The 13,621-nt window shown below is 52.8% G+C and overlaps 1 protein-coding gene across 1 annotated transcript; it reads right to left on the bottom strand.

Moving 5' to 3' along the window:
- Window positions 1-3,288: 3,288 nt before the first annotated feature.
- CHST14 (carbohydrate sulfotransferase 14) lies at window positions 3,289-4,406 on the bottom strand. Its single transcript, XM_075713000.1, has one exon. It carries the CDS (start codon window positions 4,404-4,406, stop codon window positions 3,327-3,329), a length of 1,080 nt encoding a protein of 359 aa, XP_075569115.1. The 3' UTR covers window positions 3,289-3,326.
- Window positions 4,407-13,621: the final 9,215 nt, after the last annotated feature.

Below are 13,621 nucleotides of genomic sequence, written 5' to 3' on the forward strand. Positions count from 1 at the left end.
TTGCAAAATTCAGGAGCAACGTAAAACACTCCTTTTTTTGTTTGTTTTTCGGTAAGCAGGAAATAACGACAAATTAAAACAAAATAACATTGTGGTAGTTTAGAGGGAATCAGAAGTTCTCCATATAACGAGGTGGGATGAAAGTGCTGGAGTGTCTCCACGTATCCAGGCACGCTTCTACAGGGAAAACATGAGAACGGCAGGGCCAGGGCTAGGATTTATCGACACGAAATTAGAAAAAGCAAGCGAGGGAAACGCAGTGACAAAACCCCAATGCCAAAACCTTACACTGTTTACTTGGGGGAGTTGGGGGCATTCAGTACAGTGTTGAGGCTTAATAAAATAATTCAAAAGAGAAAAGATCAGCTTTTTATTCCACTGGGTGACTGCAGAGAGCGTGGAGACGGAAAGACGGAAAAAAGGAGCTGCCAAACTGGACAGATCAGAAAGCAGAAACGCTAAACATTTTGATTAAACCAAACCAGTTTGTAACGTTATGGTTTCCTCCTCGCTGGGACTTGAGCCGCTCTGAAATCCGCTCCTCCCTGGGTTCGCAGACGCTACCCCCTTCCCGCTCTCCAGGTCCTGCTCCGCGTCTCTCCCCTCCAGCGGCTGCTGTCAGCAGTGGCATTCGCTCCTGATTTATTCCACACCAGAGAAACACCTGACAAAAGAAAGAAATGACCCAGCTGCTGAGGGTGATAGCTTTTGGCCAAGCAGGAAGAAAAAAAGAATATTCTCAGGAAATTGTATTATTGGCCACGGATAAAATGAAGTACCGCTAATGGAAACCTAATTGATTTTTTGTACTTGCTGACTTGCAGCAGGGAGATAAGGAAACCAAAGGTAGGCCGTAACCTCGATCAAGTAAGAGAAATAAGGTTTACAGGCACATGACAAAATGCCCCCCCCGCTTCAGTTTTTGGCAGACTTTTCCACGCTCCGTACATTTTTGCCAGGTATGGGGCAGACTTCTGCCCAAGCGACGAGGTTTTGCCTGCATTAAAACCCTCGTTACGGGAGGGTACAAGCAGGGGGGAGGCCATTTGCTTTTATTTAAAGAGGAAAAGGTGATCAATGATAGCCAGCGAAGGAGCGAGAGACAGTCAAAGCAAAGCAAAATCCTTCTGTGTGCAATAAATTAGATTAAGGCGACAAAAGATTTAATATAGAGAACAGAAGCTGCAGCAGATAAACAAACAAGCGGCACAAACCTTTAAAACTACTGAGAAATAAACATTTAATTAAAAACCCAATTGCCAAACAAGCGGGAAACGTTCCCTCGGCTTCACAGAAGCAGACAAAGATAGTAAAGTCTAACCAGCTTATTCCTAGTTAGAGAGACCTGGAGGTCAGGCTTAATTAAAACTCAGACCACCCCACCATCGGCATCTGTTTTACAAAATAAAATCAGATTCCCAGCTGGTATCTGGTGCCTTCGGCTGGAAAACAAGACACATCTCCAGCTCTTCCAGCACCAGGCACCGAACATTGCTGCGTTGTCACCAAAATCGCTGGGGACAGACAGAAATTTTGCAGGTTTCAGGCCGGGCACAAGGAGAGCAAAGCTGATTTCGAAGCCGTTTTTTGTACAGGGTGGGCGGCTGCAGAGGGGAGGACGCAGCCAGGAGCCAAAGACCACGAACGCACCAGCCATCGCTCTCGGGCCCAGCCCCGACCCCGTTACCACAGGCAAAAATCACTCAACTCCAAACTGCGCTTGGCTACTGACTTCAGCAGAGGGAGACGGTGATTTCGCCGGCAGTTTATAGATACAACAAATCTATTAAGTTACTTAAGTCACGCCCTAGGTAGGATTTTTCATCCCACCGCTTTGAGTTTGCTCGGATGTGGCTCCGTGCCTTCCTTTCAGACAATTTCACAAATCCTAAAGAAAACACCTTAATTTTCCTTCCCCCTTTTTGGGAGATTAATCCCAGGAAACCACCAGCTCCCCGCAGCACCTATAATCCATCCCCACTGCTTTGTATCAACTCCACAGCAATTAGGCGCCTATTTTGCTGCTGACTGCTGCTTTTCATCCAATTGCCCGTGTCGCATAATCGTCTCGGATGAGTTTCTTTCTCCACTTGCGACCGCAGCTCTGGCACTTAGAACACAAATTAATCAAGGCAGGAACTGCCTATTCATCATACTTCCACACCGCGGCTTAGCAGAGGGGCAGGAGGCCTCTCCAAGAATGCAAATAAACACTAACGTCGAAGGAAAAGCACTAAGCAACAGACTAATTCAGAGGAAAACTTTATTAGAAATGAGGACACAGCCTCCCAGGAACAGCGTTCTACATTATCTCCCAACCTTTTACAATTTAACGGCCATAATTAAACACAAGCAGCTACAAAAAGGGAGAACTAATCCTCAAATCGCTATTGTTTCAAACACGGACGGAAAAAATATTTTTCCGCCGTGGTTTGCACGCCCGTGGGCACGCAGGCACCCAGCGAGGCTGCGAGCTGGCACGCTGCGGGGGCGGGGGTTTGTTGCTGTCTGTCCCAAGAACCAGGACAGTTTTTGATCTTCTCAGAAGTCTGCATTGCTTTGATTCAGAGAGAGAAAAGAGCAAGTTGTTACGCCCTGATATTGCAGCCGATATGTTACGCCGGGTACACAGCTGGTGCCTCCAAATCTTAAAATCACATAAAATTAAATATTATCACCAGTTTTGTTTCAATAGTAAATAATAATAATAATAAATAATAATAATAATTAAAGACAGAGGTACTACTGCAATTCAAAACCAGAAAAAGACCAGCCTCATTTAACCACTATCTACAGATGAGAAAATAAAGGATAAATGGGGCCTACTTTACAAAAGCCTTTTCTCCAACTCCTAGCCCCAAAGCGACCTCCTGTCTAATCCAGGACCAGTTTTAACAGCGCTAATTTTTAGCGAATCGACTACTATCTTGTTATTAGCGTATCAACCGCTATATTATGATTTCGATTCAGCCACGTACTATTTAGCACAAAACACAAAAAAGGAGGAAAAAAAATAGTTAAAATATATCCATTTCTCGATTTCCTTACAGATGTTTTCCGTGTCATGCTGTAAAAAAGTATTTAACACAAAATAGATATACAAAAGCTACTGTGCTCAAGTCAGCGGCATATGTACAGGTTAAAAATCAGAACAACACAAAAAGTATTCTCATAGCAAAGGCAATATATAATATTTTGTGTTTGAAAAGTATAAAATTAGGAAAGAATGCATAGAAGAGCGTATTTCACAGGCCCTGCAGCAACAGCTGCATTAGCAAATCCTTGCAGTGTAGGCAAAATTCACACCCGATCCCGAAGCGAAGAACTCATTGCCTGCAGAATTTGCTGGTTATGTTGGGGAGGGGGTAGGCAAAGAGGGAGAAATCCAGGATGTATTTTGTTAACAGCTCTTTTAGCAGCCGGCGTTGGGTGTTGCACAGGTAGTAATGGAGCGTCTCTGCCGTCACGGGCTTGTACCAGGACTGCCGTTCGGGGAAGCGGACGTAGGAGGGCGACTGGACCCGCTCGAGGACGTAGTTGGCGTCCGCGTGCAGCCGCTCGTAGGAGCCGATGAAGTCGTACCTCACGGCGCAGGGCTGGCACAGGTTGTAGATGGGCATCCAGTGCTCGTTCATCCTCTCCACCTCCTCGTCCAGCAGGTACTGGAGAAACTCGGCAAAGGTCACGTCGTCGCCCGCCGAATTCCCCCCGTTCTTCCGATACCGCCTGATGATCTCCACCCCGTACTTCTGCTGGTACTCCTTGATCTCCCCGAATTTATTCCTGTAGGCCGACAGCAGCCTCTCCACGGGGTTCCGCACGAAGATGAACTTGTAGTAGTTCTTCAGGCGGTAGCTGATCTCGTCCGGCTTCATGTCCGCCAGGAACACCAGGTCGTTCTTGTGGTCCATCTTCAGCTTGACGTCGACGCTCTCCAGCACCCCGTCCAGCACCTTCAGGACGCGCTTCCAGTTGGAGCAGGCCACCTTGGGCACGTAGCAGTACAAGAAGCGGTACTTGTCGCTCACCAGGAGATGCCGGAGGACTGTGCGCCGCTGGCCGGCCGGCAGCGCCCAGACGCTGCGCGGCATGGCCCGCTGCCCGCAGACGGCGCGGATGGTGCGGTTGCGGATGTCCCGCAGCACCTCGTAGTCCAGGTCGCCGGGGGCCTCCTCGCCACCGCCCCGCCGGGGCAGCAGCCCGGCCGCCGGCTGCAGGGGCTTCACCTCGGCCAGGATGCCCTTCTCGATCATGAGGAGCAGCCCGCTGGAGGCCAGGATGACGCCGAACATCAGCATGGAGGGCAGCAGCACGGTGCCACCGCCGGCGCCCCGCGGGCGGGCCCTGCTGCGGCCCGAGGCGGCCGCCCGCCGCCCCTCGCCGGGGCAGGGGGCCCGGGGCAACATGGCCTCGGCGGGCTCGGGCCGCTGCCACCTCAGCGCCGCGCCGCACGCCGGGAAGGCAGGGCGGGGGCTGCGCCGGGGACGGGGCGCGGAGACGGGGGCCGAGGCGGGGACGGGGGCCGAGGCGGGGCAGCGGCGGCGGCCATTTCGCGGCGGCCCCGCCCCGCCGCTCGCCGCCCCGCCGGCGCAGGGACGGCCCCGGGAAGGGGAGCGGTGGGGCCGGGGAGCGGCCCGGGCCCCCCTCAGCCCAAAGTGGGGTTGGGCCCTGGGCCCCCTCGGGCTCTGGCCAGCCCAAAGCGGGGTCGGGGTCCGGGCCCGGGCCCCCCTCAGCCCAAAGCGGGGTCGGGCTCTGAGCCCCACTCAGCCCAAAGCGGGGTCACACTCCGGGCCCCCCTCGGGCAGCAGCCAGCCCAAAGCGGGGTCGGGCTCCAGGCCCCCCTCGGGCTCTGGCCAGCCCAAAGCGGGGCTGCGCTCCGGGCCCCCCTCAGCCCAAAGTGGGGTCGGGCCCCAAGCCCCCCAGGGGCTCTGGCTAGCCCAAAGCGGGGTCAGGCCCTGGGTCCCCTCGGGCAGCAGCCAGCCCAAAGTGTGGTCAGGCCCCGGGCCCCCCTCAGCCCAAAGCAGGGCCGGGCTCTGGGCCCCCCTCAGCCCAAAGCAGGGCCGGGCTCTGGGCCCCCCTCAGCCCAAAGCGGGGCCAGGCCCCGGGCCCCCCTCAGCCCAAAGCGGGGCCGGGCTCCGGGCCCCCCTCAGCCCAAAGCGGGGCCGGGCTCCGGGCCCCCCTCAGCCCAAAGTGGGGTCGGGCTCTGGGCCCCCCTCAGCCCAAAGCAGGGTTGGGCTTTGGGCCCCCTTCAGGCCCCCCTCAGCCCAAAGTGGGGTCGGGCTCTGGGCCCCCCTCAGCCCAAAGCAGGGTCGGGCTCCGGGCCCCCCTCAGCCCAAAGCGGGGCCGGGCCCTGGGCCCCCCTCAGCCCAAAGCAGGGCCGGGCCCCGGGCCCCCCTCAGCCCAAAGCGGGGTTGGGCTTTGGGCCCCCTTCAGGCCCCCCTCAGCCCAAAGTGGGGTCGGGCCCCAGGCCCCCCTCAGGCTCTGGCCAGCCCAAAGTGTGGTCAGGCCCCGGGCCCCCCTCAGCCCAAAGCAGGGCCGGGCTCTGGGCCCCCCTCAGCCCAAAGCAGGGCCAGGCTCTGGGCCCCCCTCAGCCCAAAGCAGGGCCGGGCCCCGGGCCCCCCTCAGCCCAAAGCAGGGCCGGGCCCCGGGCCCCCCTCAGCCCAAAGCAGGGCCGGGCTCCAGCAGCCCCGGGGGGCTTTGGGTCACCCGGCAGCACCCGTCCCGTCAGGTGCCAGCATCACCGCCATGACCAGCTGCCCAGGCAACACCCCGCGCTCCTCTCTCCAAAAAAAAAAAAAAAAAAAAAAAAAGATATTTGAAATGTAGGTAAAAATCAAACCCACCAGCGTTCGCTCCGAGCCGCTTTCGACAAGCCCGCTGCTTCCCAGCCCCTATTTAGCCCTTCCACGGCTCTGCGCAGCGACCCAGGCTTTAATTAAATGGCCGTAGCGTGTTCTGGCATCGCTAGACCAAGCTGGCCTTCATCAGTAGTTGTGCCACGCTTTATTACCGCCCAGTTCTAGCAGCCCAGAGGAGAAAGAGATGCGAGGTACCTGGTGAGCCGCGCATGGAGCGACGCCGAGGCCGGGCCGAGACGGCCGTGCCACCACCTGAAAGCCAAAGGACAGGATTTCTAAAACTTCGCAGGCATTTCCCCCAAACCGCCTTCTTCCAATTACCCCGCTGACGTTCTAACACGGGCTTGGCTCAAGGCAAACCGCTTGATGCTGAGGCTTTGACCGGCCAAAGTAGCAACGAGCTGCTCATTAACAGCCTCGCAGGCAGCTCTTAGCATTAAGGCAGCCGTAAGGATGCCATTTCTACATACAGCCCTATTCCGGAGCAGACATAATTTCATACTGGCGTTGTTCCGCGTATTTTTCTTCCGTGCGTTTTCAGAGCGTACCACGGGGCTTGTGCGCCTTAACTAGTCTTGCAGGGACTCTCTGTCAAAAGCTTTCTTGACATCAAGAGAAAAAACAGCTTCCACTTAGTTTTCTTTGATCGAAAGCCAAGAGCATTTTGTCAGCCAAGGCAGATGAAGCATTTATAGTGAAGTGCGAGAGCCTGAAGCTAGATTATTTTACATTTTACCGGTTTATTTTGATGTAAATACAGCATTAGCTCTAGGAAGAGATGGTGTATTCTACTCTGCCACCAGCAGCACAGCTGTAAATCTGCGCACTCTGTAGTGTTATCAGATTCCTGCTCCGATTTCAGAGGCCAGGTCCAGGATCTGATCTTGATCTCAACACCGGTGTAAACTGAAGCTGCACCAATGTATATAATCCGTGGCACCAAGACAAGAATCAGGCCTCCTTGGAGAGCCCTCGTCTTACAGAAAAAAGACTCTGCTTACAGTAAACTCCAGTACAGGCACTAATCCTAGCGCCAAAGCGACCAAGGGAAATTTTTATTTCTTAGAAGGCATGTTAATCGGGCACGGCTTGTCCTTTTTTGTTTCTATTCACCCCTAATATCTATAGGTCTAGAGTAGTTACATACGATAACAGCATGGTTCTGAAGAATATATTCCAGACTGCTAAAAACAGAAGACTGCCCACGATGTCAGTGGGTTTATTTTTCTCCTAGGTATGCAAGGGAACTTTGATTTAAGGACTGGTCTGAATAGCACAGGTATCTGGTAGGATGCAAAGTCTCTACAGAAACAACACAGCCAAGCAAATACAGGGTTCAGGGGCTGTTCTGATCGTTTGCAAGGCTAAACCCCACGTCACTGAAGAAAATTAACTGCGGTTATGCCGAACATGCCTATTGCTCACTCTGGATGTTGATTAGTTTGATTTTCAAAGAAGTTAAAAGAAGCCTCATGTTTGGAGTGTGCAAAACCACAGGAATATATGTCACGCACAGATCCGTTCCTTCGGGAAAGGGACATTTAGAAAATAAAATGTCACTGAGGAAACCCAACTTTAGGCTACTGTGGTTTGCCTACAAGTTTGTATTACAAACCACAAGCGATGGAAGTGTTTATTTCTTTTGTACGGATACACGAGGAGGATCTGTATAATTCAGAGCCCTTTTCGAGGCGCTTCCAAGCCCCACCATTTGTCACTTTACTCCAAATAGCTAAAGGCAAATCCCCCCTTGTTTTGGCTGACTACATACGCGTTCAGACGTTCGGCTACAGGAACCGCGCAGGAGACGCGCGTGGAAGCAGAAGGCCCGGCGATGACAGCATCTGCGAGCGTCTCGCTGAACCCAATGAGCACCTCGCGAGCCTGGGAAGGAAGAGGCTTGCAGATGTGCTGTTTCATCTGACGGATCTGCTGACTCGCTGCGCTGGTGCACTCTGGACAGACTTTGATGCTTGTTTCTCTGCGGCAGGTATTTCTGCAGTAGTCATCATCCGGCTGCCGAGCCCAGACTGGCACGTAATGACTAGCCACAGCAAACTGATGTTATCGCTGGAGCTTGCCAGCGCACGTAGAGCATCGCGTTAAGAAGCTGCCTTTGACGTGGTCTGAAAGAAAGCATACCAACTTACTCGAAGGTGAAATTTAAGAGCCTGTCCCTTTGCTTTTCCACACTTAAAAACACATCCGCAGCAGCTGTAAAAATCCACGCCTCCCGTAACGCGGACGGCGCGTGCAGCGCACGTCGCTGTTTGTCCCCCCACCCCAGCAGCACTTGTAACACAGCGCAGAGCTACGTTCTGGGTCTACCCCCACCGCGAGTGCCTGGGAAGACAGGCGGGCTTTGCAGCACGGCCAGGAGATGAACCAAACCCAGCTGGCGTTACCATGTACGGGTAAATCAGTACTTTCAGTGCTGAAAGGGGGCTGATAGGAAGGATGGGGGCAATCTTTTTAGCAAGGGCTGTTGTCACAGGACAAGGAATAATGGATTTAAACTAAAGAATAGATTTAGACTGGATATAAGGAAGAAATGTTTTACACTGAGGGTGGTGAGGCACTGGCACAGGTTGCCCAGAGAGGCGGTGGAGGCCCCATCCCTGGCACCATCCCAGGCCAGGTTGGACGGGGCTCTGAGCACCCTGGGCTGGTTAAAGCTGTCCCTGGCACTGCAGGGGCTGGGCTGGATGGGCTCTGAAGGGCCCTTCCCACCCAAAGCATTCCATGATTCTATGATTCTAAATCATGGTGGGCACTTACAGTGTACCTTTCATCCACAGGAATCCTAAAGTCCCTTTAAATGGTGCAGAAGAGAGAGACCCATTCACCAACCCCAAGTGACAGCAAATTGTTTGCATCCCCTGGGCACACGCAGCTCCACGGGGCACGGGAAACCCGCCCAGCCCTGCCCGTGGAGATGCTTTGCCAGATCTCAGAGCGATCCTCGTCTACCTGGGGCTGCAGCAGCAGCCTCTTCCCCCCACAATTACTTCTTACAGGTATGTAAGGAGGATTTTTGTAACTCAGAGCACTTTTCAAGATGCTTTCAAACCCCAACATTTGCCTTTGCCTTAAGAGCACCATAGTAACGACCAGCTGGTATCAAATAAGCTCTAGGCCTTTTCCTCACGGCTAAGTCACAGGAGCAGAAAAGCCACGTTGAAATGCATTGCTATTATACGCGTTAGAACATTGTATGCGTCACACCGAGCTAGTCTCTCAGCGGCATGCACGCGGGGCACACTCAGGTTTAAAGCAGGCTGCAGAACTCAGCCTTGGCTATCAGAAATGCCGGTCTAAGGAGGAAAGTGCCAGTTCCTAGAGGGGGTGGAGAGAAGGACTGAGGGACACCCCTGTCCTCCCAGCTCGGAGCGAGGTTGGACACCGATTGTCACCACAAGCACTGCCGCGTGCCCTACCAAGGCTCTGCTAGCCATGTGGCTGAGACCAGATATTTATTTTGGTCTGAGAAACTGCAAAAAGGAAGAACGCATGAGGCCCCTTGAAAAGCTTAGCAAGAGAAAGGAGGTTTCTTTCAAGAACAACAGCTTGAGCTGACACCAACTTTCCAAACAAGCAACGGGACAGCGACTCCTAACGTAGGCAAACGAACTCCCTTGGATGGATCTGAGCAGTTCCAGATCAAAAAGTAAAACAAGCAAAGGAAGCAGAGATCTGATGTGGTTGCGTGTCCAGAGATTACCCAGTGATTTAGGATAATAGAGCCTCTTAACCAAGCGGATAAGCGCAGAAACCATTTCACAACGTAAGGCAGAGTTTCTTATCTCTAGGGAAAAGAAAAAAAAAAAAAGTCTTTTTAAACAAAGTCCAACATGCTGGATGAATATACTAAATAATTCAGAGGAGATTGTTATGATAGGCTCGGTCCCTCTCCCTCATAACAAAAATCACTATTTTCAAGGAAAATGTAGTGCCGAAGGATCTGCTTATCTTGCAACTGCAAATTAATTGATATGCAGCTGGCTGAACTTGCAAAGACCTTACTGAGCTGCGCTTAGTTCTGTTTCTGCCTGCTCCATTGTGCATAACTATGAAATTGCTTTTGAGCTGAGCCATTTCAGGAGTTTCAGTTCCTCCGTGCAAAGAAAACTGCCACGGACCTACATGGTCAGTAAAAGCTGTAACAGCTCGTCCCACCGTGGCTTTGCCCGGCTTCCCGGCACAGGGGTGGGATGCTGATGCACGGAGGGAGAAAGGAAGCGCGTCCAGGTCCCTGGGGATCGCAAGGACAGCACGTCTGTGCTTGGGACAAGGCGCGGAGGCTGCCAGGAGCCTGCGGGGAAGGCAGCCAGCACGGCTGGCAGAAGCTGCACGGCTATACATTCCCCCCGAGGGCTACACACGCCGTATAGGAGCCAGCGTTGCACACTCAAATACGCTCCAGCTGGGCAGGAGGTCAGAGAAAGTTCAGAAATACTGCAGGCGCCAGCACAACGGGGCCGGCGTTTCGGTAACTGTGCCTCCATGAGTCAGAGCTTTCCTGGTGCTGCCACGGGCAGCTGCTCCCAGGTCTTCCCAAAAAAGACCTGGTCAACGTGCAGAAACCATTCCCAGGCTGAGCAAATTCAACTTTAAAAGTCAGTAACAACCACAACTCCCTTTTTCTGCCCTTTATCCTCCACAAACCCAGTGACCAAGCTCTAATCCCTTTCAAGCCTTTCAGACCAGGGCTACCTCTGGCTACTGGATGCGCACACATCGATCATCACTGGTGTCGGCAGCCAGCTGTGGTTTACCGTCAGTTTTCAATACGAACACATGTTAAATCCAACGCAGCTATGAAACCTGTGCGGCAAGAGAGCCTCAAAGTCTCTTAACTCATTCTAGGTGTACCTGCTACTCTTTACAAGCAGCAGTTGCCCGAGGCTCCCAAACAGCTCTTGCGGGGCTGTAATCAGGTTGCAAGTCCCGCAGGTCCTTTCTGGGGATCACCACCAGCCTCGTTATCCCCTCGCACGCTTAAATAATGCAGAAAGTTCAGGGCAGTCGCAGCGATCTGCGCGAGCGGGAGCAGTAACCGCCTTCCCATGCAGGGCAGGGATGCTGCAGTGCCAGCACCGACCCCTGGAAATGCAAATTGCTGCAGGGTTTACGCTTTGCCCCGTCCTAAATAGTTGACTGGATGGGATTAGCGATCCAGTATAGACCCAGTGTAACTGTGCTAGGCAAGACATTCCAGCAAGAAAATAATTTCAGAAGGGTTGACCATCTTATGAAAACATGTTGTTCTCACTGATGCAAGTGTGATAGATGGTTAGAAATACTCCTCCTTCATTACGAGTATTCCTCCTAAACTTCAGCTAAGAGGCAGAAATATCTGTTAAGGAAGGGCAATACTACACAGCTCCTAATCATGCTTTTCTGGGTCTGATGTCTCTGAGCAGAAATAAATTATTTACATTCCTTAACAAAGCAAAATCAAACATCAGGATAAGAAACGGCAACTTCTTGCCAGCAAAACGGACCGAGTCAAAGCCCAGGTCACTGTACCGTGCCCTGGGTGCCTTGCCAGTGTGACCTCTCTGCAGCACCAATGTTTTTGGTGTTTATTGCTTGAATTTGTCTGACTAATGTTTTTGTGACCCACTTAATTTCACAGGCAACAGAACGAGGACTGAATCTGCTCCAACGCCTCCAAAACCTGCAGCATCTCATCTCTGACACCAGAAATCATCGTCACAACACCAAGAAAAAAGGGTATGTGGAAAGGGGCTGATAATTACCCATTTGACTCAGCCCTGTTTAGATTTGCAGTATCCTTCCATGCGTAGGGAATGATAAATAGCCTGCAAACTACGTGCTTTGCCCCAGGAAATTTGTTTGGGGAGGAGGTTGGAGGCTGGTGGTGGATGGATGCTGGAATAAGAAAGACAGGACGAGAGGAAATGGGCTCAAGCTGCACCAGGGGAGGTTTAGGTTGGATATTAGGAAAAATTTCTTCACGGAAAGGGTAGTCAGGCATTGGAACAGGCTGCCCAGAGAGGTGGGGGAGTCCCCATCCCTGGAGGTGTTCAAAAAATGGGCAGAGGTGGCACTTTGGGCCATGGTTCAGTCTGGTCTACCCTTGATTGGTTTAGTGTGGGCTTGGTAGTGTAGGTTAATGGTTGGACTGGATGATCTTAAAGGGCTTTTCCAACCTAAACAATTCTATGATTCTATAACGGGTCTAAGCTGAAAGAGAGAGGCTCTGGCTGGAAATAAGGCGGAACATGTCCTTGAGAGGACAGTCAGGCATCAGAGGGGCTGCCATCTGCGTGGCGTCCAGGCTGGCAGGCTCCTAAATAACAGCATTGTCTAGGCAGGGCATCACCTCATACGTGTTACTCAACCGTCCCCCCGCACCCTTTCGTCACCCCAGCCGAACCTTCCAAGAAGAGCCATTACCCGATCAACCTTCCAAGAAGAGCCGTTACCTGATCAACTTTCCAAGAAGAGCCGTTACCTGATCAACCTTCCAAGAAGAGCCATCACCTGATCGGAGGAGCGCAGCCCCCGGGGCGGCTGTGTGAATGCTCCGAGCACAGCGGGAGGCACGCTGCCCGTGCGGGAGCCCATTCAGCTGCCTGAAAAACTAAGGAAAAAACCAAAATGAGCCCCCAGCCCACCTGCTTCACCAAGCCTCATATCCATTAAATGCAGTATTTCTTAACGCCGTTAACTCACCGGGTGACAGGCCCCTTTGCTCCGTGGGTATCCTCCCAAATTAATCCCCCGCCCAGGCGCTCTTTCTTACAAAAGCCTCTGGCCGCACCAGCGATGGCAAACAGCACCTTGGTCACCTCTCAGACGCGCTTCTTTTTGGACCCAGGCTTCGGACATGGGGGAAAGGGTTGGGTTTGGGCGAGGAAATAAAACGCATCCTGTCCCCTGTTGCTCCCCATTGCCTGGGACGGGCAGGGATGGAGCGAGGCGGGCAGGTCGCGATAGGTACCTGCCACGAGCAGTCGGGAGGTCCCGACTTGCGCGGCGACGGCTGGCTAAGAGCACGCTGCGCTCCTCCTGCGCCGTGCAGGTCTCCGCGTGCTTTGCAGACGCGGGTTATCTCCTTGCAGCCTGACGCTGCTGATTAATCAACGCTTTCACCGAGCGCTTGGACGACGATCAGCATCGGCGAGGCCAGAAGCGCGCTCGCTAAAACAAACCCCGAGATTTCGCACACGATAGGCGCGGTATTACGTGGGGTGGCAGGGAGGGTTGCCGTTGAAGTGAGGAAGAAAACCAGCACCAGATGGCAGCCACAGCTGGATATTCGCAATGCAGAGCCCCGTCTCCACCGCAGCGATCCCAACAGCTGGACCCGGAGGACCGAGTAAGCCCTGGGCTGGCCGGGGCTGCGCATCCCGGACACATCCTGGGTGCGCTGGGAAGAGCCCCGCTGCTGTCAGCATAGGGTCAAATGCAAACCACTGCCCTGCAAAGAGACGCTGGGCAAATCTAGGTCCAAAATGAGATGCTGCAAGCAAAGGTGGGTTTTTCTGGGTTTTGTGTTTAAATGAATAAACATGTATGATTAGTCTTCATGTTTCTGTAAATACAGCATATTTGGAAAGACGTTTCCAATGCTTTCAAGCCTTAAACATGTCGGCATAAAGGTGGTTTTGAAAATGAGCATTGAAGAGAAGAAAATTCGGGAGGAAACTCAGGATCTAGGTAAAGGGAAACAGAAAAGAATAAGCAAATTCCATCCCTCATGAAAAATGAATTATTATAAAACACGCGCCATT

The sequence above is a fragment of the Pelecanus crispus genome, chromosome 6, assembly GCF_030463565.1.
Source record: "Pelecanus crispus isolate bPelCri1 chromosome 6, bPelCri1.pri, whole genome shotgun sequence".
Classification (NCBI taxonomy): Eukaryota; Metazoa; Chordata; class Aves; order Pelecaniformes; family Pelecanidae; genus Pelecanus; species Pelecanus crispus.

What these genes read in the sequence shown, in the direction of transcription:
- CHST14 (XM_075713000.1), bottom strand. Translation starts at nt 4,406, where the DNA reads ATGTTGCCCCGGGCCCCCTGCCCCGGCGAGGGGCGGCGGGCGGCCGCC.